Here is a 23,338-nt window from a genome sequence, read left to right as displayed (position 1 = left end):
CGCTCCGCTCCGCTCCGCTCCTGGCCGGACGCGCGCGGCGCCATGGCCCCCGCGCGCCTCGCCGCCGCCGCCGCCGCGCTCGCCCTGCTCTGCGCCCAGCTGGTGAGTGCGCGGCGGACGCGCGGCCGGCGCTGCCCCCGCTCTGCGCCGCTGCTTGGCCGGTCGGAACGCGTGCGGGGGTTTCGCGGCGCGGCCGGGGCGGGACTCTCGGACCGGGTCGCCGTGGGGGACCAGCGCGCCTCGCTGACACGTTGGTCGGGTGTAGCGTCAGCTTGGGGATAGTTTGGTTCGCCGCCGGGGCTCCGCGAATGTGGGGAAGGGCGAGGAAGCGCGCCGAGGCTCACTCGACTGGCCAGCCTGGCAGGACGCAGCCCTCCTGCGAAGCAGTCGTAATAAAGTAGCGGGGACTTAAGGTTGTAAGCTTCTAGTCCGCATTGCTCAGTGCGTGGGAAGCGAGTGCAGCCGTTTGGATGGCCGCGCGTCCGCAGCTGGGTTCCCTGCATGTGGATACTTCCCGTCCCTGAATTAGTGCCAGAAGGAAACTCGGTTCTGCACCTTACGGCTTGCGTCGTGTAGGTCGTGGGAACACGGTATGCTTTCAGAGCGTCGTTTCAGATCGCCCGGCTCTCGAGACGCGCACAGCGGCGTGCGAATTGCCTTCAGTTGTTTTGCGCCGCGCTTAAAGCAAAGAGGGCTTTGCGCACCAAGTCGAAAGGAAACCCCGACTAAGTGGCCACCCCGATAGGAGCGAACGGGCTTAGACGGAAGAAACGCCTTTTACGTCCCGGACTCGCAAAGGGCTGAAAGGGCAGCCCCTGGGAGCCGGTCTGCTCGAGCCGGTTAAAGCAGGCGCTGGCCGGCGCGTGCACCAAGCAGCTCCCCAAATAAAAGTTGGGGGATTGTCCTGGGGAGGGTGCAGTTCCCAGCTGTTGGGGGTCAGCCCCCTCTGCGAAGGAGGGCCCTCTGCCTATGCTCAGGATTCCTCTTGGCTCTGGCAGGTGCCTCTTGCCACGCACAGCACAGCGTTGTGTCGCCTCCTACGGGATGCGCACACGCCTCTGGGCCCCGAAGCTCGTGTCCTGCGCTTGCTGCTCAGGTGTACGAGAGCTTGTGGGCGTTTGCCGGGGGGGGGGGGCTCTCCCGGGCTCGGTGCCAGCTCTCTGTGGGTCAGGTGAGTGTGCAGACGCTCTCGTGTGCAGCGCTGCGCATCGGGCTGCCAAGCGTAAGAGGCCGGAGCCTGGTGATCAGGCGGGATAATCCCCTCAAGCCCCGGCCGGCAGTTCCCCCGGCAGGGAGTCAAAGAGAGCAAGGGCAGCGCCTGCCTCTAGAGGGCCCGCCGTGGGCAGTAAGAGAGCGCCGCCCGCCCGCCCGCCCACGGGCCCCGTGGCCACCCCGCGGCGCTGCTGAGCCCTTCAGGGTCCTCATCTGTTCGGCGCGTAATCTCTGCACGTGTGGATTCCTGGCGTGCGCGTTCCTTCCCTCTCTGGCTTCTGCTTCCAGGAACGTCTCTCTTGCCCTCACCGTGTAGCACATTTTCCTTTCCTGGGTGCACGTGTGGGGCCGGGGGTCGCTCTTGCCCCGTCCTGCCGAGCCCTCGGTGCCGTGGGCATCTCTGCAGCACAGCGGCCTCCAAGGTTCTCCTCCCTGGCCTGCCGGTGGCCAAGCTGAGCTTTGCTGGAAAGCGGGCCCTGCAGCCCACTTCGGCTGCGCCTGTGGCAGCCCCGCGTCCAGCGCGCCCTCCGGGAAACAGTTCTGTGGCGCTTTGGGGGATGTGTCCGAGTGCGGGCTGTTCGGCAGGGTGCTTGTTCTCCCAACCCTCTGCTCCCCTGGGGGGTGGGAGGCCCTTCATGGGATACGGGGAGGCTCAGTTAGGGAATTAACTGAGGATGCACCTACTGGGGAGCCGCTTGCAAGTGGCGTGCCGGATGGGACCGGAGCGAACCTGATGGCTTGCTCTTAGCGCAAGGGGTGAAGGTTTTGCCTTTGCAGTGTCCATCAAAGCCGTCTTTACCGTTCCTCCTGGAAGTCCGTGCTTCCCACCATCCTGCCAAATCGGCTCACACATCCCCCAAACAGGGCGAGATCTCTGGATCGTGCTGGGACAGAGGGACGGGTGGATCACGAGGGACGGGGGTGGCTTTCAGGCGAGTGGAAATGCTGGCTGCAGGTGTCGAGGTCGGGGCATCTGTCGCAGACGGTGGGAAGGATGCTTGGGCTTGTTCCTGTGCAGGCCCCAGCGCACAGTTTCGCAGTGTGCGTTAGCGGGTCTTATCACTTCAAAGGGACCTCCCCCGACGGGGAGACTGGGCATCGGAATGGCGCGGGCAGCTCCGTGCGAGCCAGCGCAAATGGATGCCTGCTGGGGCGGAAGGGCCCACATTCGACTGCAGCAGATGGGAAGGATCCAGGCGGGGTCTTGGGGGATGGGGTGGAAATGTTGGGGCAGATCCAGGCTCGGTGTGAGGAGGAAAGCAGGCACCAGGCGGCTCTTTTGCGCAATCCGGTGCTGCTGCGCTCGGAATATTGTGCAAGGTGCCGGTCGCCGCATCTGGGAAGGGGCAGAAAGGGGCACCTGGGGGGATCCCGGGAGCTGTTCCCAGACGAGGATCAGGCGAGGACAGCTGGGTTAGTTTAGCTTAGCAAAAGGATGAATGGGGGGGGGGGGGGGGGGATGATAGAGGCTCAAAGTGATGGATGGCATGGGGAAAACCGGGAAGTATTTCCCTCGCTCCTGTTGTGCAGAAACCGGGCTCATCCCATGAAGTCGGTCGGTGGACGATTCTGGGCAGATGAAAGGAAATCTCCTTCATGGGGCACCTAATTAAATGACGGGATTCACTGGTGAAGGAAGGGCGCCGATCTGGACAGCTTTAAAGGGCACTGGACGAGGAGGAGGCGATCAGCAGGCACTGCCGGCTGGGGGGCTTGGGCAGGGGGGGGTCTCGCGCCCGTCCTGCTGGAGGGGTCCTGGGGGCAGCTGGCTTGCCACCGTGTGGATGGAGTGCCGGGCTGGGCGGGCCCTTGGCCCGATGCAGCAGGGCTGTTCTGATGCTCTCGGAAGGTGTGGGGCAGCGAGGAAAGCTAGGAGGGAGGTGAGGCAGGACCAGGTTGTCTGGGGGAGAGACGTTGCTTCCACACAGCGGAGTCTGGCAGAGCGATGGGACTTGGTGTGGCCAGACTGGGGAATGTGATGCAGGATAAGAGTGCTGGTCTTACCTGGCGGGTCAGCCACATCGGGCCGCCACCGCCCCGGCCTGGCCTGCAGGAGTCAGCAGGTCATGCTTCCTGACAACACGGGAACGGACGTTCTCACGGGCTTGTGCCGTGGCAGCAAGTTGCTGCTGACAGCCCAAGGGCTCTTGGAAATGTCGGCACGTGTCGATATGCCGGAAGCCAGCGGTGGCTCTGAAGCGCCCCTGGTGATCAGGTCTGGGTTTTGGGAGCAGGCCCAGCAGGGCAAGGTGGTTTCGAGAGCCCAAGCAGCGGAGTGGTCCGAAGGGGCCTTCGGGGCAGCCCTCCTGGCTCCCAGCCACGGGGCTGCGATCGCTGAGCTCGCACCGGCGGTGGCAGCTTCCTTTGCACCTGCCGACCGGACACAAGCCTCCCGCAATGCTCAGGACGAGCGTGGCAGGACCACTTTCTGTCTGCATGTGCACCGGCGGGCTCCCTTGGCGGAAGGGCCTGCAGAGGGGAATCAAGGTGGGGGGCTCCGTCGCCCGGCCCCCGGCCCCTGCTAACTTCTTTGCTTCTCCTCCCCTGCAGGCTGAGCCGGCGGGCGTGTTCGAGCTTCAGGTGCACTCCTTCACCTCAAGCAGTCCCCAGGGCCTGTGCCGGGACGCTCCCCCCTGCCGCCTCTTCTTCCGCGTCTGCCTCAAGCATGCCCAGGCCGTGGTGTCGCCAGAGCCCCCCTGCACCTTCGGGGCAGCCCTGAGCGACGTCATCCCTGCCGGCCGGAGCGCCGTGGCCACCAGCCGGCCCATCCGCGTCCCTTTCCACTTCAAGTGGCCGGTGAGATCCTTCCCCAGCCCACACACCCCGGACATGGCACTTTAGACCTGGGAGCGGCTCTGGCCTCCAGAGTCCCTTTCGCCCCCTCGGGACCTCCTGGACCCCTTTCCTCCCTCTAGGGGTCAGGGGCTCCCCCCCCATTGGCTTCTCTCTGAGTTCTGTACCATGCATGTTTCAATTGTGCCACTCTGGGATATGCTGGCCTGGTTCGTGTGTAGTGCTAAACCATGGTTTATTTAAACTGCGGTTTGTTGCCTTCTCTGGGGAGGTGGCTGAACTCATGATAATTTCAGTGCTCAGCACCTGAGCATTATTTCTCCCTCCTTCAGCCACTCTCCCTGCACTCCGTGTGCCATGGCAACGCCACAGTTTTGGCACGTAAATCAGCCGGTGTTCTGCACTTGTCTGGCTCTTTTGCCTGGAGGAGCAGCCCAGAAGCAGGGTGTGATTCGGGGTGAGCGTTTATCAGCAGTATCATTTGGGGTTGGTCGCAAAGTGGAGGAAGGCTGCACGATGCCGAGGGTGCCTCGCTGGCGGGGAAGAGTGTCGTGATGCCAGAAGTATTGGGTGGGAAGGCACGGCCCAGCACAGGGCTGGCGGACCTTTGAGAGACCAAGTGCCCAAACAGCAGCCCAAAGCCCACTTATTTATCACAAAGTGTCAACATGACAATAAAACCTGAAACCGGAGGCTTTCGTTTAGAAAAAACAACTCACAGCCAGTCCTTGGCAGTGCGCTGACCAGCCATGCGGAAGCTTGGACAAGTCGTGGCTAATGAGTCGCGGCACGTGACGCCTCCACCTGGCGCCGCTGCTCCTTTCTGAGCATGCGCACGGCCCCATGGGCGCTGTCACCCGATGCTGGGGTGTTGCTGGGGCAACTTGGCTCGCGGGCCGGCAGAGAGGGCTCTGGGTGCCCGCTGTGGCCCGTGTGCCGTAGGTTCGCCACCACTGGCTTAGGAAATTCGGAGTCCTGCAACGGTTGTCTGACTGCGCCAAGAGGCGTGTGGAGGCCTGCTGCTGGGATTTGGTGCCGACAGCCTCATGAGCCTCGATCTTCTCCCTCATTCGCTAGAAGCCATGTAAACATTCATTGATTGTTAAACTGCTAGTAGGCGAGGCTGTCTGGGCCGTTAACCGTTTGCAAACATGAGTTAAAGCTCAGGAAGAGACCCGTGGCTTTTGCAGCAATCCATTTCCTTGCTCTTCAAGGAGCAGTTTGGGAAGGATGTGCCTGTTTTCCAAAGAGGAGAGGTAAATAAAAAGCAAAGTCGCTCAGATGTTTATTGATTGTAAAATATTTCATTTGTTAAATTTAAAACACTTTTAGACGTTCCCTTACTGAAGTCTCAGGAAGGTTTAACAGTAACGCAGTTTGGATCCTGGTTGTGAGGTGGTCTGCAAGTGTTGATCTTTAGATGGCTACTTAGTTGTTGGTTTCGTTGTGTATTTAGTTGCATCTGTTACTGGTTTGTAACAAGAACTGTTAAGTTTCCCTAAGAAATCTGTGGTTAGGGTAAACACTGGGGTATAAATGCTGAAAAGGGTGGAATGATTTATTTTTCAGCCTCAGGCCCGCTCTGTGATGATGAACAGCCCTGATGTCAAAAGTTTTGTGCAGAAACCGATTCCCTCGAAGGTGGGGGGGTATTTCTTTAGGATATGTCTAAGCTGTCCATCACTTTCGTCTCTGGATGGCTTAGTGATGCCACGGCACCATTCGGGAGCAGACGTGCACGAAAAGGGCAAAGCTGATCGGGCAAAGCACCTTTCAGAAATAAAGACGGGTTCCAAAATGTCCCAGAGTGGCCTGCACTCAGAGCGGAGCAGCAGGAATTCTGCATGGGTTGAGAAGCTGGGATTTTGGAGCAGGAATTCTGGGCCGCTTGGTTGAAAAGCTGCTAGTTCACTGGAAACGCTGTTTTTTCAGATGTACTCCCCTCTGCTCCGTGGTACGGTACTATGGTCGTGGAACTCATCTGGGAGAGATTGCCCACCCCAAATACTAACGCCCCGTAGTGGAAGGCCAGGGAGGCCCTTTCCGGGCCCCCGGCTGCTCGGTTGCTCCTCCCTTGGCTCACTGCTCTCCTTTGTGTTTGCCTTTGCTTCCAGGGCACCTTCTCCCTCATTATCGAGTCTTGGCGGGCCGAGTCGGGAGAGCCGTCCACCGGTAATGCGTCTTTCTGTGTCTGGCTGGACGTGTCTTGGGTGCGCTGCTCGTCCTCCTCACTCCATGCAGCAGTTCCGGAACGTGGGCCAGCGTGACTCACGATCGCACAGGAGTTGCGCTTTGCACATGCTCTGAGAAACCTTGAGAGAAGTGCTTAAGAAGAGAAAAGGCCCTTAGGGTGCAATCCTGCACCTGTTTGGACAGAAAAGGCCTAGAACTCCCAGGATTTCCTTGGCTGGATCCAGGAAAAGCACAATCTGCAATCCAGATCTTTTTATCTTGGGAAAGGAATTCGGTTCCACATGTAGGGCTTTCCTTAAGCAGCATGTTAAAAGCTAAATTTGGAAGCCAAGCAGGGACAGGCCTGGTCAGAATTGGGATGGGTGACTTGAGTGTATGATTCAATGGTTATTGCTGTCAACTGCCTAGAGAGCTTTGGCTATGGGCAGTATAAAAATGTAATAATAATAATAATAATAATAATAATAATAATAATAATAATAATACACCTGGGATGGGGGGAGCAAGCCCTGTTTCCAGGGTCCGACTGAAGCGTCCTTTAGTAGCATCTGAAGGGATTGGTCATGGGCTGTAAGGCAGAGTAGATCTTTTTGCATGGGAGTAAGGCAGAGGCAAAGTAGAGTTGGGATCTCGCGAGCGACCCTGCAGGCGAGAGTGCTCCCCTCGCCTCCTCTCTGCTCACCTCCCTCGGAGATCAGGTCACGTGCTTGAGCCTCTTTAAGCAACGCCTGACCGCTGGCCGCCAGCCTTGGCCGTCCTCCCGGTGCCTGTGGAGCAACGGTCCAGCAGCGGCTCCCAGCGGTGGTCGCACGAACGCTCTCTGAGCTGGCTCCTCCGAGCTGCCAGGGCACGACGTGGGCTTCCCCATTCTCCGGGTTCCCTCGCCTTTGATCAGATGAGGGCATTTGGCAGAATATCTGCTGGCCGCTTAGCAAGAGAACGAAATCCAGGCCTGCCCAAGAGATGGTGGCTTGCACTGGAAAGCTGCCACCTGAGGAACGTTCCTCTCGCCAAGCTAAGACAGGAAGGAAATTGCATGCAGAACCCCCTGGAAAGGGGGGTTTGCACAGAGGAATGTTCCCGAACCCCTACGCTCTACTTTTTTCCATTTCCAGAAGATTCTCTGTGGATGCCAGAGATGTGGCCAGCATTAAGCGCTCCCCAAAACCATGCGACATGGGCAAAGCGATGCAAGGCGACCCGGCGCCGTGGCTTGTTAATCTTTCTTTTTGCCATTTACAGGGTTCTGGATTTGCTAGTCCCAGAAGAAGCAGTGGCGGGGGCCTTAAGGCTTGGCCTGCGTGGGCCCAGCACTTATATAGCCCATTCTGCTGTGGTCCTGGCCCCCGAGAATGCCCTGGGCATCGCTCGCTGCTCGAGCACGTTCCTTGCAAGCCCCTGTTCACCTCTCCAGCAGGTGTTGCGCAAGGTTGCTGAGGACCTGCTGCCTATAAGACGCAGGGCCAGAAAGGCCAACCGCCTTCCTGCGAGGCTCAGCTAGGCCCCTGCTTGAAGTAAAAATGCCCCAAGGGGTGGGTTGGCTGCGGGGCTGTGCTTGGGCGAACGGGAGCGGAAACTTTCCGGGAGCAGAACTTGCGGCAACGAGTCCTAGAGTGACCTGTAAGGACTCTGGAACGTAATTTGCACCGCCTGCTGTTTGCGCAGTCTTTCTGCGTAGCTTACCTTTGCAGAGTGACCTTCCTGACTGCAGTGGGCTGAAGGCCTGGGCCCCCACAGCCTCGGAGGGCCACCCAGAGGTGCCGGGAACGTGCCGGTGAGGCTTTGCCAAGGGCCAGGCCGGGGCTGCCGGCAGGTGCTGCCTGACCCCGCAGCACGCGCTCCTCTCGCACCTGAACACCTTCGTGTTGGGGAGCACCTGGTGAGGCCTGCACTGGTTGCAGGTGCTCACTTTAGTTTACATTAATGGAAATAATATGGCACCACAGAGGTCACTGCCACATAAACGCATTTAGAGGCAGCACGGCTGAAACGCCATCCCATGGTGTTCCGGGAGTCACAACTGGTGACAGTTTAAAATGCAGAAGTGCCGAATGCTCGGAATATTTATTCGTTTTAGCAAATCAGGGGCTGTCGAGCAGGTTTTTGCTTTGTTCTTTTGCTCCCTCATATGGTGAATGCAGAACCTGGGAAGCGCAAACGGGCACCAGGCTCGTGACTGAAGCCATACACGGGCACGAAGCCCCTTCGTCACACGAAATCATTAAGTCCAGAGTCCGACATGACTTGGTCTCTTGAACGAACCTGGAGAATTACTTAGTCTGGCTGTGCTGTTGCTGCCACTTATTTCTGTACAGCCCAGCGCGGCCTCCCCAGTGCTCTCGCTGCTGAGTGCCAGAGACCGAGCCCCCGTAGCGGGTGACATGTCCCGTCGGCCTCCCCACGCCCCTCGCTGCTCAGGGACCGACCCGGCCGCCTGCGGCCTCTCTCCCCGTCTTCCCTCCTGCAGAGGACGCCCAGAAGCTGATCAGCCGCCTGGCCACCCGCCGCCGCCTGGCCGTGGGCGAGGACTGGTCCCAGGACGTGCAGCTGGGGGACCAGAGCGAGCTGCGGTACTCCTACCACGTCACCTGTGACGAGCACTACTACGGGGAGAGCTGCTCCGACTACTGCCGCCCGCGGGACGACACCTTTGGCCACTATGCCTGCGACGAGCTGGGCAGCCGGATCTGCCTGGCCGGGTGGCAGGGCGAGTACTGCTCCGAGCGTAAGTAGCCCCGGAGCCGGGGGTGGGGGGGCGCGGTCCCAGCAAGCGCGGTCCCAAGTGGCTAAACGCAGCTTGGGAGGGCAATGGGCCGGCTGCTGAGTGCCGGGCTGATGAAGTCGGAGGGGGGCGAGGGTGTGGGTGCTTCTCCCACCCTTGGGGGGCCGCCAGGGCGAGGGAGGGGGGTGGAAAGGCACAGTCTGCCTGGATTTCCAGCCCTCGGGGCCCTGCCGTCTCCATGGAAATGACTTTCGGCCTCGGGAATCCCTCCTTTCACAGACCCCTGAAATTGCGATGCTTTAATTGCTCCACAAAGCTTCCCCTCGGAGCCTTGGCATATGGAGGGGCTGGTTAACTTCCAGCGGGGAAGGCCGGGCCGGGCCGGGCCGGGCCGGGATCGTCAACCGGGCTCATGCGGGCCGTGTGCTCCCGGTGCCTTTGTTCCAGGGCTGTGTGAGGGAGGCCCCCTCTTGAAAGTGGGTCAGGCTCTCTCCCCTCTCCCCTCTTGTTGGCGGGGAACAAAGGCGAGGAAAGGGGACTCGTGCGGCGGCCCGGCCGGGCCCTCGTCGCCGGCCTGGGTGGCATGTGGGCCCTCCGTCCGGCGCGGTGCCAGCGCCAGGCGCTGGCGCGACGCAGGGAGCCCTCCAGCAACGGCCCGGCTCTGTCCCCCCCCCGCTTGCCTTTTGCAGCGATCTGCCTGCCCGGCTGCAGCCCCCGGCACGGCCACTGCGAGAAGCCCGGCGAGTGCCAGTGCCGCCTCGGCTGGCAGGGCCGCCTGTGCGACGAGTGCGTGCGCTACCCCGGCTGCTTGCACGGCGCCTGCGCGCAGCCCTGGCAGTGCCACTGCCGCGAGGGCTGGGGGGGGCTCTTCTGCAGCCAGGACCTGAACTACTGCACCCACCACCGGCCCTGCAAGAACGGCGCCACCTGCACCAACACCGGCCAGGGCAGCTTCACCTGCAGCTGCCGGGCCGGCTTCACGGGCACCAGCTGCGAGGTCGAGGCCAACGAGTGCGACAGCCACCCCTGCAAGAACGGCGGCAGCTGCAGCGTCAGTATTGCCCCCCCCACGGGCGCCCCCCACCCCTGCCCCCCACCCCGTCTGTCCATCCATCCCCAGCCCCGCAGCACGGCTGACGCTGGGCTGCCTGTCCGGGACAGCGGGGGCCCTTCCCCTAAATGGCCCTGCAGCCTGGCTCCACGGCACCCCGGGCTGCGTGTCCGCCCCCTGCGCCTTCCTCCCCGCAGCAGCCGGGGCACGTGGGGCGGGCCAGCTCCTGAGTGTCCAAGCCCCCCGGGCTGCACGATGCCGTTGCGATGCCTCTCACGCAACCGGATCGCTGAAAAGCGGGCAGGGAAGGGGCCTTGCCGCGAGGCCTCCCTCTCCTCGTGGCAGCGGCCGTGGGCGCACCCACGCTCTCCTCTGCTGGAACAGGCGTGAGGAACCCGTAGCCCTCCTGATGTTGCTGGCCTGCAACTCCCAGACTCCCTGTGGTTATCCTGGCAGGGGCTGATGGGGGATGGAGTCCAAAATCATCTGGGATGTGCCAGTTTCTTATCCCCGTTCTATAAAATGATCTATCCCCTGCAAGGCTGGTTTTCCCCTTTAGAAGGTGGAGGCGAATTCTCAGGTCCACCTCTTGTAACATCTCTAGCTTTGGATTTCTCTGCGGGGTTGGGAAAATCACGCTTGTTCTTCACGGGGAGTCTGAGGAAATGCTCCATGGGAAAGATGCCGTCACCGTTGCGGAAGACCTGCTCTTTGCCTTTGGGTGGGTGCGTCATTCCCCAGGCTCACTGAGGCTCACAAAAGCTGGCTCGCCTGGAGGGGGCTCCCTTGGTGCTCTCCGGGGGGCCGCACCGCTGCTTGAACTGAAATCGAAATCGGCACAGCTGCCACGGATTCCCCTGCAGCCCCTGGAGGAGGCTGGTGCGTTGATGGATTGCACCCTGTGCCGAAGGGCACTCGGGCAGGTGATGGGGAGCTGGAGGCTGAGAGGCAGGTGCTCTTTCGCCGCGGAGGAGTTGCAGGGGGGAACGCGGGGGCCGCGATTCTTTCTGGTGGTGCCCCCTCATCTCCCGTGGCACATTTTTCAGAACCTCGCCAGTGGTTTCTCTCGACCTCTTTTGCGTTGCTGAAAGTCCAGGGCTTAAATCCTGAAATGGTGTCGAGGGGGGTGTTGCGGCACGGCCGGCATCAAACAGCCACGGGTACGAGCAACCACTCTGCCCACCGTTCCCCCGAGTGACGCTCGCAGTGGTTTTAACCTTTCACAACAATCCGCAAGCTGCCAATATATTCCCACTGCCAGCTCGTTCTTAAGGCCAGCGGCGGCATTCTAGCAAAGAGTGCCCGCCTGCTGGGAAATCCTGAACCGTTCCCACCAGCTTCTCTGAGCAATTCCTGGCGGCTTTCCGGTAGCCCTTTGGCCGGCCGGCAGCGCTGCAGAGGCTTCTTTCAAGACCGGGGCAACCGGGCTTCTGCCTTGAGGAAGTTCTGCCATCTCCTTGCTCGGCTGTGGCGAGTGGGGGGCCCTTCAGGCGAGTTGACGGCCTGGTCCGGAGATTTGTTCTAAAATGTCCTCCTCCCAAATTGAATAGCGACACTTAGCACGTCCGTAGCACTTGAGCGAGCCCAGAGCTTTTGTAGACACGATTCTTAGCACAAGTCCACGACGTATGTTAGTGCTACCATCTCTGACGTGCAATTGAGGAGACGGACGTGACGGGGCAGGCGCTCCGCTGAATCCCTCTGTTGCATTTGCCAAGGGCAACAACCCACTCGAACACAGGCATCGCGATCTGTAGCTTGGTTTCTTAGCTGCCGTGCTGCACCGGCCCGCAGAGTAGGTGCAAGGAGGCAGCACGTTTGTCGGGATGCCGCGTTTCTGGCCCCTTCGCACGTGGCGTGGCCTTCCCTGCTTTGGTTGGGGGTGAGAGCAAAACGGGAACGCTGCTCTCCGGCTTTGCACGTGGGGAAGGGAAGGAGACTGCATCCCCGAACGCTCCTGGAGAGGCGTCTGCGTGTCCCCCGAGCAGCTGATCTGGAGAAATGAATACAGGGTTAGGCAGGCGGTCCTGCTGGCTGCGCTTTTAGAGCAAGACACAGTTTTGTGTCGCTCCACCACACACGCACCTCTCTGCATCCAGCGCCTCCACATGCACGGCTCCTTCCTGCAGAGCGGCCTCTGAACGCTGCAGCTCCGTTGGGAAAGCCCCTGGGCAGAGAAGGCAGGTGGCCGTCACCTGCCCTCTTCGCATCCTCCTGCTGCTGTAAAGACCAGGCACATGCAGGGGCTTCGCCTGGCCTTTTCGTGGTCTTGGAGCAGCTTCTGTCCCAGTAACGTTTTCAGCTCAAGCACGGCACATGCATAAATGAACGATGCTGAAGCTCACTTCCGTAATGGTATAAAAATGAACTGTTTTAATTTCACACGTTGCTTTAGATGAGCGAGCCCCAACCCGTGGCTTGGACCCATAACAGCTAGGGCGTTTGCACATAAATCTGCGTGAGATCGTAAGTCTAGTGATGAACAGCATGACAGGAAGAGATTGGGGGAAAGAGGGAAAATGGAAATGGCGGCTGAACTGGTAGGAGTGGATAGGAGGAGGAGGAGTTCAGTGAAGTAGAAAAGGTAAGTCTGAACAAGTTAAATGAAAAGAGGTGACGCGACGGATGCCAGGAGATCCCACCACTGAAAATGGACATCGCAGGTAAGGAGTTAAAGCAGCAGGCTAAAGGGAAGGGATTTAGAGAAATCGAGGAGTGCCAAGAGAAAAGCAAGCTTTGCGGTGCCTACAAGAAGGATGTGAATGGTGGAGAATAGGAAAGAGATGGACGAAAGTTTCAAGGAAGGGAAAGAGTAATGCTTGGAAATGAGCTGAAGAAGCAACACACAGAGTGCAAGAGCACAGTTAGGAAATTCGGGCACTCCAGGCAGTGGAGAAAGGGCCAGGTTTCAGATTTGGAGGCTGAAGGGGCACTTTATCAGTGGATTAAAGTAGGGCTGAGAGCTAAAGAAGTGGAGCTGCCTGGCTGCAAGGACCAAAGAGAAGATTGTGCGAATCGGGAGGGGAGGTGGAGGGGATTCAGCAGGACTGGGTTTGACAAAATGATGCCAGCAGCCATGAATGGACGGCCAGAGACAATTGATGAAGGCAAGTCTCGCCTGCTGCAAACCGGAGGAAGGGTGGTGGAAGGCACAGCCAGAAGGCCTCACGCTGCTGGTCCAGGTCTCCAGCTGAGGAGCTCCACTGCAGCCTGCCTGGAACCAAGGCACCCCAGAATGAGCCACCCCATGAAGCGTGTGTGACCGAGAGGTGAAGTGAAACACTTGGCGCTGGCTGGCTGCCTTTGCTGGACTGGGAAAATAGTCCAGCCGGAGCCTGTGCATGTTCACCCAGAAATGATTCCCAGTGACCGTCCCTGCAGCCAGCTTGCACCCTTGGACGGCCCAGACGCGACATGGCCGAACCCTCTGGGAGATTCTGGCGCCTGCAGCCACGCGTCGTCGTCCTGCTGTCTTGCGATCTTTGGCGCTGCAGCATTTCGTGCAGGGACGGGGGAACTTTCTGCTGAGCCCAACTCGCTGTCTGTGGGGCCAAGCAGGGACAGCTGTCAGGATCTGACCCACCTGGGGGCAAGAAGGGCAGGCCCAGGTCTGCAGCCTGCGGAGGGAGGGCTGGAGCGCACCTCCGCCTGCCTAGTGCCCGGTTCCCCCTGGAGCCGCCCCCTTGCTTGGCTAGCGCTGCAGCCGTCCCTTGCGCCTGCGGAAAAGTGGGGAGCCCCTTCGCCGGACCCCCTCCTGTGGCCGTTGTCGCAGTGGCCCCTAGCAGCCCGGGCGTCTTCACAGGACGGGAAGCAGACCTCAAAATGGGCCGTGGGGCGCGCTCTTCACTGCAGCTCTGTCCACCTCCAGCTGGGCGCGGTTATTCATGGCCAACAGGCTGCTTTAACTTAGGGCTGCCTGAGTCCCTGTTCCCAGTGGTCTCAGTCACAGCTAACCGTTCTGCCCGGGGTGGGGGGGCCTCCCCCTCCTCTCACTGGCACTTCCGTTGCTGCCCTGTAACTTGCCACACACAACATAAGAACAGCGACGCTGGATTGGGCCCAAGGTCCAACCAGGCCAGCATTTCAAGCACTCGGGGGCAAACCGGCTGCTCGCAGGATCACTGCAGCAGGACGAGGTGGAATTCTGCCCGGGCTCTGTGCATGCGGGCTGCAGATAGCAAAGCCAGTAGCCACAGGCAGCCGCCTCCTGGATCTGGCCAGTCCCTTTCGAAGCCGCCCAGAGTGGTGGCTGTTGCCACTTCCCAAGGCAGCGAATCCCATCGCTCAGCCCCACTTGCGCGAGAGAGTGCCTGCCCTAGACCTGCCCCAGTGAGCTTCATGGGGGACCCCGTGGAGCTCCCCCGTTTGAGAGTTTTGGGGGCAGAGGAACACGGCTTCCTCTTGACTCTCTCCGTGCCGGGCACTATTCTACCCCTCCCCATCTTGACTGTCCTTCCTGGCCCCTTTTCTAAGCCGAGCAGCCCCAGCTGTTCCTCACGGGGGCGCTGCTCCAGCCCCCTGCTGTACTTTTCCACTTCAGTAACGCCCCTATTCAAGTGAGGCGTCCGGAACTGGACACAATATTCTAAGTGTGGTTGCACCAAGGATCTGAATAAGGGGAGTAAGATTTGGCAATCCTGTTTTACGTTCTGTTCCTAATGATGCCCAGCATGAAGTCGGCCTTTTCCCCCGCAGCGGCACACCGGATCGATGCTCCCATCAAGCTGCCCGCCACTTCCCCAGGTCCCCTTTCTTGATCAGTCTCCACAGGCTCCGACCCCATCAGCCCCGTACGAGGAGTTGGAGGCTTTGCCCCACCGTTTGGGTGTCCCCCTCGCCCCCCCCCCCCCACCCCCCCTTACGGCTTTGACCACCCTAAATAGTCCCGTGTCGTCAGCAGCCTGCCTACGTCACCGCCTGCTCCTGGTTCCACCTCGTTTGTGAACAGGCGGAAGAGCATTTGTCCTGGCAGGAAACCTGCCGGTTGTGCTTTTCCACTGGGAGAAGCGGCCAGGGCTTTCCACCTTCCGCCTTCTGTTTCTTCACCAGTGAGCAATCCAAATGGGGACTCCCCCTTCCCTCCCACGACCGTTTAGCTTGCTCAGAAGCCTTTGGTGAGGGGCTTCCAAAAGTGTCAGAAGCCCAAGGGAAGAAGGGGCGCTGGCCGCCCACCCATGGGCACACTGACACTCTCAAAGGATGCAGCTGCATGAGACAAGCCTCCTCACGGACGCCACACCGGCCTTTCTCCTCGGCTTGCCCCGCAATGTGTGGCCTGGCACTCGCTCTAATGATGCGTCTACGCAGTTAGCCCAGAATGGATGCTCAGCCGCCTGGCCTGCGGTTTCCCGGACTTCCACAGACCCCTTCAAAGAAACTGGCATTGCATTGGCTGTTCTCTAATGCTCTGGTACCAGGGCTGGGTTGGGGGACGTATTAAATATTTGGGTAAGAAGGTCAGCAATTTCACATCTGAGAGCTTTGAGAACTCCAGGGTGGGTGACATCCGGACCGGGTGACTTGACTTGCCCACCTTCAGTTTGTCAGAAAGGTTGAGTCGTTCATCTTAGGACACGACCATCTGCCTGAATTCCTCAGACTTCCTTCCAGAATGCATAAGCTCAGAGGCTCTTCATCCTGTGCCATGAAGACTGATGGGAAAACACGCTCAGCGTCTGTGTAATTTCCTCTCCCCCCCCCCCCCAGTTCTCCTTTAATTCCATTATTGCCCAATGGCCCAACTGCTTCTCTACCTACTTTCTTCCTTTTGATATATTCAAAGAGTGCTTTGCTGTTGGCCTGGATGTTCTCCCTGACGTTCTCCTCAAGTGCTATTTTTCCCTTGGTTCCCCTCTTCCGCTTTTTTAACCCGTCCCCTTGATTTTGAAGGCAACGGTGCTCAGTCTTTTTGCCGGCCTTCCAGGGTGCTCAGTGCTGCCTCATGACTCGCCCACGCTGGTATCCTGTACGGTGGCCCAGTCAACTCCGCCAAGGACTAAATCTGGGATCGACTCCAATCCGGTTGGTTCCATGACCAACTGTAGCCATGGCAGGGCCGACGCTATTCAGCTTCGCGTTTATGATAAATGGACCGTGCGTTTGTCCAGTCGATGGGCAGGGAGTTGAAGCCCCCCGTTGCTACAGTCCCACCTTTGCTGGAGGCCTCTGTCACCATCTGCCATCCCAAGGTCACCTCTGGGCCAGCGGACGATAGGTAGCGGACTCCGAGGACTAAGTCAGCTTTGGAGCCAGGAATTGCCTCTTTAGAGGAACCTGCGTGCCTTCGCTTTTAAGCCTGCTGGACACAAAGCCCCCTTTAATAGGGGGCACCTCCCCCTCTGTTCCATCCCACCCTCTTTCCTCTGCAGTTCCTATCCAGGGCTGGCCGGACCCCTCCAGCCACCTCCGGGCTTCCGTAATGCTCGTTCTGTCTCACTTCTCTCTCACTGTCGTGGCTGCCAACTCTTCCGGTTTTGCTCTAAGGCTTCTAGCATCTGTGGAGACACCCGGGCACAGGGTCCCCTCCTTATGTGCGCAGCATTTGCTCCGCCCCGAGTATAACGGCAGCCCTCGCCTTGCTGCCGAAGCCCCCCATCCAGAACTTCTCCCCCTTCCTCCGCACGGGAGGATCTGACCCGGACCGGACGCTTTCCCCGAGCAGGGCTCCGTGTCAGCGCTGTTCTGCCGCCTCTTCCCTGTCCTGCACCCCCAACCTCACCTTGGCTCAGGCGCAAAGGCGCAATGAGCGTGTGCCAGTGAGAAAGGTCCCCGTGTCAGGTCCCCGTTGCCGGCCGGATCCACACCTCCTGGGCAACGCATTTACTCCGATTGCCTGCTTGCTTCAGTGGAGCCAGGCAGCAACATCACCATTCAGTCGATGGTGCTGGCCGGCCCTTCTGTCTTCCCGGCACGAAGGGAGAGCTTCACCTGGCCTGCAGCAGCCTGTCCAGTCCGGCTTTGCAGGCAGCCTTTAAGCGGTTCCGTTCTTCGCCGCCTCTACTTGCCCGGCTTCTGCTTTTGGGGGAGCTGTTTCAGACAGACGGCCAGCGGCACAAGCGCTCCAGGGCTCTTCCGTTGGTTTGTTTTATTTATTGAATGGATGTCTGTGCTGCCACAGTGGCCCGCACCTGGCCCCGCTGCCTGGCCCCGCTGCCTGGCCCGCACTGTTTCGCTCGCCGCCTGGCCCTCTTTCGCTCCTTCCCTGCAGTTGTCTTGTGACTTATTTTGGAATTCGCTCCTTCCAACAGTTCACAAGACATATTTTGAAGCAAAGACCAAAGTCCCAGGAGTGGCTATAGGTAATGTTTGTAAAGTGCTACGATTCTCCAAGGCTTGGCCTAGAGCGTGTGCAAAATGCCAGGACTCGGCTTTATAACATGAGAAGTGCAAGGCCTTTGGGCACGGGCAGAAGGCCTCCCGCCCCCCTGCTGTGGAATATCAGTGCAACCCCCGGTTTTCCCGAGTGCAGCAGGAATTGCTGGGAAGGTGCTGAAAGCAAGACTTTCCTCTTACAGGCTTAAACCCTTGTGCATTTCTTTTTCCAAGAATTAATCCCCGGGTCAGTCCATCGCACGTAATTCCTAATTCCTTTAGAAGGTGCTGGAGAGCGTAGACTCCCTGTTCTGACTTGCCTTTATCCACAAGTGCAGAACACAGGTGGATCGAACTTAAGAAGACCGTGGTGGGAAAAATCTGGATTCTTGCCTGCGTGCAAAAGAGCCAATGCACAGCAGATGCCAGAAAGAAGCCGGTTGTGCCACCAGATTCAGAATCAAGCAGGCCGAGAAAAAGGAGCTACCGTGGGAAATCAATGCGCTTTCACAGTGGTGCTTTCCTAGGCTCTGTTGTCAGTGGACCTTTGAGACCCATGTGCCACCCGGCTTGCCTTTCAGAGTGTGTAACGGGATAGCTAGCAATATGGGGTTTGAGGGGGATCGGTGATCCCGTTCAAAGCCCGAAGCATCAGCAGCCGGTCCTGCAATCTCAGCAGTTTGGCTCTTCCCGTCCAATTGGAAAGGGACCAGCTGCCAGGTTGCCTTGGGGTCGCTTCCACAAGAGCACCAGCAGTCTTAGGGCAAGGTTTTAAAGAGCGGAGATGGTGGTGTTTCCCGTGGATTGTGTCAGGTTTGCAGGTAAGCAAGTGACTGCTATGCAAAGTTTAAAGTTCCTGGCAGTTACAGGTGAGAAATTAAAAAAGAAAAAAAAGGGAGGAGAGCATTTAAAATAGTGATCTCCAGCAACGTGTGTGTAGGAAAGAGATACATTGGGGTGGGGGGGGGGTGAATGCAGTGGGGACATCCCCCCTGCAAGCTCAAATGATCTGCATTTATTTATATCCCGCATCTGGACAAATGCTGCCCCCCAGAACAGCGTTCAAAATAAGGATTTTACCCTTGGACTTGCCCAGCAAGGAGGCAGAACATGCAAGAGGAGGCGAGGGAGGGGGTCTGCCGGGGGTTGTGGGGGGCTGCTCTTGCCTCGCTGGCACTCTCGCGGGACCCCCGTGGGGGGGCCTCGGCTGCCTCCGTCCAAGGCGAAGCACGCTCATTTGCTGAGTGCGGCTCCCTTTTTCTTTTTCCTCTTTTGCAGGACCTGGAGAATGAGTACAGGTGCACCTGCCCTCAAGGTTTTTACGGCAAGAACTGCGAGGTCAGCGCCATGACCTGCGCTGACGGGCCGTGCTTCAACGGCGGGACCTGTGAGGAGAAACACCTGGGCAGGTACACCTGCCGCTGCCCGGTGAGCTACCATGGCTCCAATTGCGAGAAAAAGATCGACCGGTGCAGCAGCAACCCCTGTCTGAACGGTAAGTGCCCCTCCCCGCTCGGGGTGCTGCCGCGGCACAAGCCTGGGAGGCCAGTCTGAGGTTCAGGAGCCACGGAGGGGCTTTTTGGGTCCCGCGTTCACTCGCAAGACGTACAGCTAATGGCTTTTCCTGGGCCGCGGGCGATTAGAGCTGGGCTGCTGTGGCAGCTCCTGCACCTCCTTCGCCTCTGAAATGCCGGCTTTGCACGGAATGTGATCTTGCCAGCCAAGGACAGAGAGACCACGGCACTGCGGAACGAGAGCTCGAGGAGGCCCAGCTTCTGCAGGCCGAGCCGCTGGCCTGGCTCGGGGTCAGCCCTGGCCGGTGGGCAAGAGGGCTCTGGCGCTTGCCTCTTATCAGCCGTGGGACAGCCAGAAATTCAACAGGTTATGTCCTGCCTAATAATAGGACGATCATTGTGGCGAAAACCTCACCCGTTGACATTCTGTCTGCCACTGCATGCAGCCCTTGCTGTTTTTCCGTTGGGATAGTGGCCTTTTATCTAAAGAAAGGGTCGGATCTCTGCGGTACATGCATGAAAGCGGAAGTGCCCTGAGGGGTCAAGAGTCGACCGACCGGCCCTGGTCATAATGTTCCCCGTCATGGTGGGAGCACCGTGCGTTTTAATGCTGCAATTTGCACCCCCACCTATACTGTGTGTGTGTGTGTGTGTGTGTGTGTGTGTGTGTGTGTCGTGCTGTCCAGGCAGGTTATACTATTTGCTTGATAGGTAGCAGAAGCATTGTAGAGGCCGAGCCAAGAGAGGAGCCCCCTCCGATCACAGGTTGGGAGCCCCCCCTCCCCAGACCGTACCCCCAGTTTTAGCAGACAAGAGGCTTGGGCCCCTTCAAGGCTGACGCCCCTCTTGATCCGCTTCCGGGAAACCGATTCCCTTCATCAGGTGCACGGACAGATGCAGGTGCTCTCGCTGGCCGGGCTGCCGGCTTGCGCCACTGCCTCTCGGCGCTGCCCGCTCGGACCAGCCGCGGTTAGACCTGCAGCGAGCGACCTACGGGCAGCTGGCCCCCACCTCCTTCCCGCCCCTGCTCTAGACGAGTGTTTGCGTTTCGCTTTCGCTTTCGCTAGTTTTGCGTCTGTTTCGTCTTTTGCTTTTGCTTGTCTTGTGGTTTGTGTTTCGCTTTCGCTTTTGTTTTCACTAGTTTTGTGCCTGTTCTGTGTTTGCTCTTGCTAGTTTTGTGTCTTGTGTCCGTTTCGTCTTTTGCTTCTGCCTTTTGCTCCCGCCAGGCTGTGCTGCAGCACGGCGCTCTGACCCCGGCGGGGTCCGGACCCCGGTGCCAGGCCCAGGACGGAGCGGCCGCGTCGCTGGGGGCCGGCCGGGCGAGTCGTGCCGACACAGCCTGCCTCGCCCCCTCCCCTCCTCTCCCCTCCTCTGCAGGTGGCCACTGCCTGGACCTGGGCCGCAGCGGGATCTGCAGGTGCCGCCCGGGCTTTGCGGGCCCCCACTGCGAGCTGAACCTGGACGACTGTGCCGGCGGCCCCTGCGCCCACGGGGGCACCTGCGTCGACGGCCCCAACAGCTACACCTGCTCCTGCACGCTGGGCTACGGCGGCAAGGACTGCAGCGCCCGCGTGGATGCCTGCAGCTCCGGCCCCTGCCGGAACGGCGGCACCTGCTACACCCACTTCTCGGGCCACGTCTGCGAGTGCCCGGCCGGCTACATGGGCTCCAGCTGCGAGTTCCGGGTGCAGGTCCCCGCGCCCGTCGGCAGCCAGCGGGTGGCCGAGGGCCCCTTCCCCGCCGCCCTGGCGGTCTCCTTCGCCCTGGGGCTCGCGACGCTGGGGCTGGCCGCCTGCGCCGCCGCGGCCCTGCTCCGGCACCTGCGGCGGGGCCACAAGGCCGCCAAGGGCAGCGTGCGCAACGACCTGGCCAGCATCAACAACTTCAAGGAGAGGGACGGCTTCCCCGCGTCCCCCGGGTGCTTCAAGGTGCCCAACAAAGATGCCCGGCTCGGGGGCGACCGGTTCCACTGCAAGAGGAAGCTGCTGGATCAGAGCCGTGAGTCCGTCTGCAAGAAGCCGGAGAAGTAAGTGGCCACAGTCTCGCGCCGCGGTCTCTCCTAGCGATCCGGAACCCGTGGCCAAGTCCGGTGCCGGTGCTGGTAAGGACGCACTGGCGGGCTCGGTGTGGGTGAAGGGCCGTGCCAGGAGGAAGCGGTTGCTGCTCGGTGCCCACGCAGGCCCGGCTCGCACGGTGCCGCTCCGTGTGAGAAAAACCCAGCAAGGGCCGTGCCAATGCCGTGCAGCCGTCGTCGTGGCTGGATGCGCCCTCGCGTGGCCGGGGGCGGCATTTGCTGTGCAGGGGAGGCCCCGGCCGGCCGACAAGTGCCACCTTCGTCACCTGGAGGCGTGCGCAGGTGCCCGGCTGCCGTAACTGCGCCGAAGCCCTTCCGGCCTGGGGCATCCTTTCGCCTGCCCTTCTGCTTGGGGGGTCTTGGAAGTCAGAAGGCCAGAAATGAGGCGTGTCCTGCAGACTTCGGGGGTGCCTGGTGGGGAGTCCCAGGCTGAGAATCGAGCCTGATCAAGGCAGGCGATTGCACCAGGCCTTCCTTCCTTCGGTGGCGGTTGTGGTTGTGTTGTGTGCGGCACTTTGTCTTCCTGATGAGTAAGCACGGCCAGCTCCTCCTGCCCCTCCGGGGAAGAGGGGCTTTGTCCCCCCGCCCATTTTAACTCTTCCCTTTCTGGTTCTGCCTCTGCAGCGGAAGATTGGAGCCGCTGCGATCCGCTGTCCCCGCTGGATATCCCAAAGAAGGCACGTACCACCCCATCTTCACCATCCCAGGCCAGACGGAGCAGTGCGTTTATGCGACGGAGGTAATGGAAACGAGCCGCCCCTCTGCGGCCCCATAAGCAGCCCAGAGGCGGGGGGGGGGGTGTCCGGGGCACGTGGCCCGAAGGAGACAGACGCAGGGGCTTTGCGTGTGACGGTGGGCCCCTTGCTGAAAGGACAGGCGGGTGGGCGGGATGCTGGGCTGGAGAGTACTGGCCGTATCTTGTGCCACTGCTCAGGTGCCGCCCGGGGTGTCCAGCTCCTTAAACAATTGCACAGGCTTTTTAGATGTGCAGATGCGTCCGTCCATTGCGTGGCGATGCTTGAAGGGGATGTCCTGTCGGGGTGAGGGGGCGAGAAGCCCAGGCGTCACCTGGGGGGAACCGGCTCGCTCTTCTTCTTCCGACCGGGGGCAGCGCCTTCTGCTCGGGCCTGTGCTTCAGCCTTGCCCACCCAACACGTGGAACATGGTTTTGCCTCCATCCGCGTCCTGCATTTGTAGGGGGCCAGCAGCGCAGTGTGGCAGTGCAGCCAGCCAGTTGGGGTGCCCCTTCCCAGGATACTCCATTCCGTGGGTTTTCCATGCGCCCGGCCTGTGTCCTGTGGGCACCGAGCACACCCGGCCTTCACGGGGCCGTTTGGGGGCGTTTCTTTTTTCCTCCCCCAAGTCTACGGCCGCTGCTCCCCCCCCCCCCCGGAGCTCCCACGTCGGATGGGGAGGGCCTCAGTGGAGGCGAACAGGGGCGCGAGAATCCCCCAAATCCAGCGGCCCCGGGCGGGCCGGGGCAGCAGCTCTGTCCTCCGTGGTCCTGCCAGATGGCACTGCCAGGCTCTGGGCTGCCTCTGCGCCATTGAGGGGGTCCGCCTTTTGCACAGGCTGCAGCTCCGGAGGGGCAGGGGCTGTGGGATGGAGCGCCAGCCAGCCAGCCGCTCTGCTCCTCAGCCTTCCAGGCCTGTTACGGGACCGTTCCACGTCACACTTGCCACGGGGCTCCTGGCCACGGCTGTGGCGCTCAGCAGGATTGGCCACGCAGCCCGGAGTCTCCTTCGCAGGAAGACGCAAACCTCGCAGGATACCCTGCCTGGAAGGACTGGCTCTTGCCTGCCCACCACGGGCCACAGACGCCCACCGTGTGTCCCAGAGTCCTGGGAAACCTTTCCAAGGTGCAGACAGGCAGGCGAGCCTCCCCCAGGTCAGCCCCGGGGGGCCTGCAAGGCGCCGAGTGGCAGGAGCTCGGGCGCACCGTCTGCGGCTCACAGGCGGACGCGGCTGCTGCGGGCGGCGGGGGAGCCTCTGCCCCTGCGCAGGGCCCTGCCTGCGGGCTCCTGCAGAGGGGCCCCCGGCCCGTGCCCTGCATGCAGCCCCCGTGCTCCCGAGTCGAGCGCTTGCACAGGGCAATCAAGAGGGTGGCGGGTAGGAGGGTTTTGATGTGAGTTAAATGTGCATGGCTCCTTCCACACTGACACGATCGACGCGCTCTGCAGGAAGTCGCGACCGGTCGAGTTCTTGTTTGTTCAAATAACCTGGGTAAGCCACCTTTTACTTCTTTTCCTCCCATGCATGCCTCGAATGCACAGGGCAGCCAGCCCTCGCCTCGCTAGCAGCAGGTGGAGCTCCAGCCGCCTGGATTAGCTGGGTAACTAACCAGGCAGCAGCAATCTCAGAGTGAAGTAAACCCCTGGTTGAAAATGAAAGCGGGATATAAATCCAGGAGGTAGACAGGCAGGCAGACAGATGAATGAATAGTGTAGAGGAACAGGGCTAAGTGTCAG

The 23,338-nt window shown here is 60.3% G+C and overlaps 1 protein-coding gene across 1 annotated transcript; it reads left to right on the top strand.

Moving 5' to 3' along the window:
* The first annotated feature begins 42 nt into the window (after nt 1-42).
* DLL3 (delta like canonical Notch ligand 3) lies at nt 43-22,999 on the top strand. The gene is made up of 11 exons (XM_044435442.1): nt 43-250; nt 2,283-2,532; nt 3,266-3,650; nt 3,763-4,008; nt 6,120-6,177; nt 8,666-8,923; nt 9,610-9,971; nt 18,561-18,777; nt 20,174-20,822; nt 21,495-21,609; nt 22,442-22,999. Exons 1-11 carry the CDS (start codon nt 43-45, stop codon nt 22,997-22,999), a joined length of 3,306 nt encoding a protein of 1,101 aa, XP_044291377.1.
* The last annotated feature ends 339 nt before the right edge of the window (nt 23,000-23,338 follow it).

This window comes from Varanus komodoensis, unplaced genomic scaffold (assembly GCF_004798865.1).
Source record: "Varanus komodoensis strain SLA01 unplaced genomic scaffold, ASM479886v1 scaffold29_3, whole genome shotgun sequence".
Lineage (NCBI taxonomy): Eukaryota > Metazoa > Chordata > Lepidosauria > Squamata > Varanidae > Varanus > Varanus komodoensis.
Note: the sequence above shows the minus strand (reverse complement) of the source record. Positions and strands in the feature narration are given on the sequence as shown.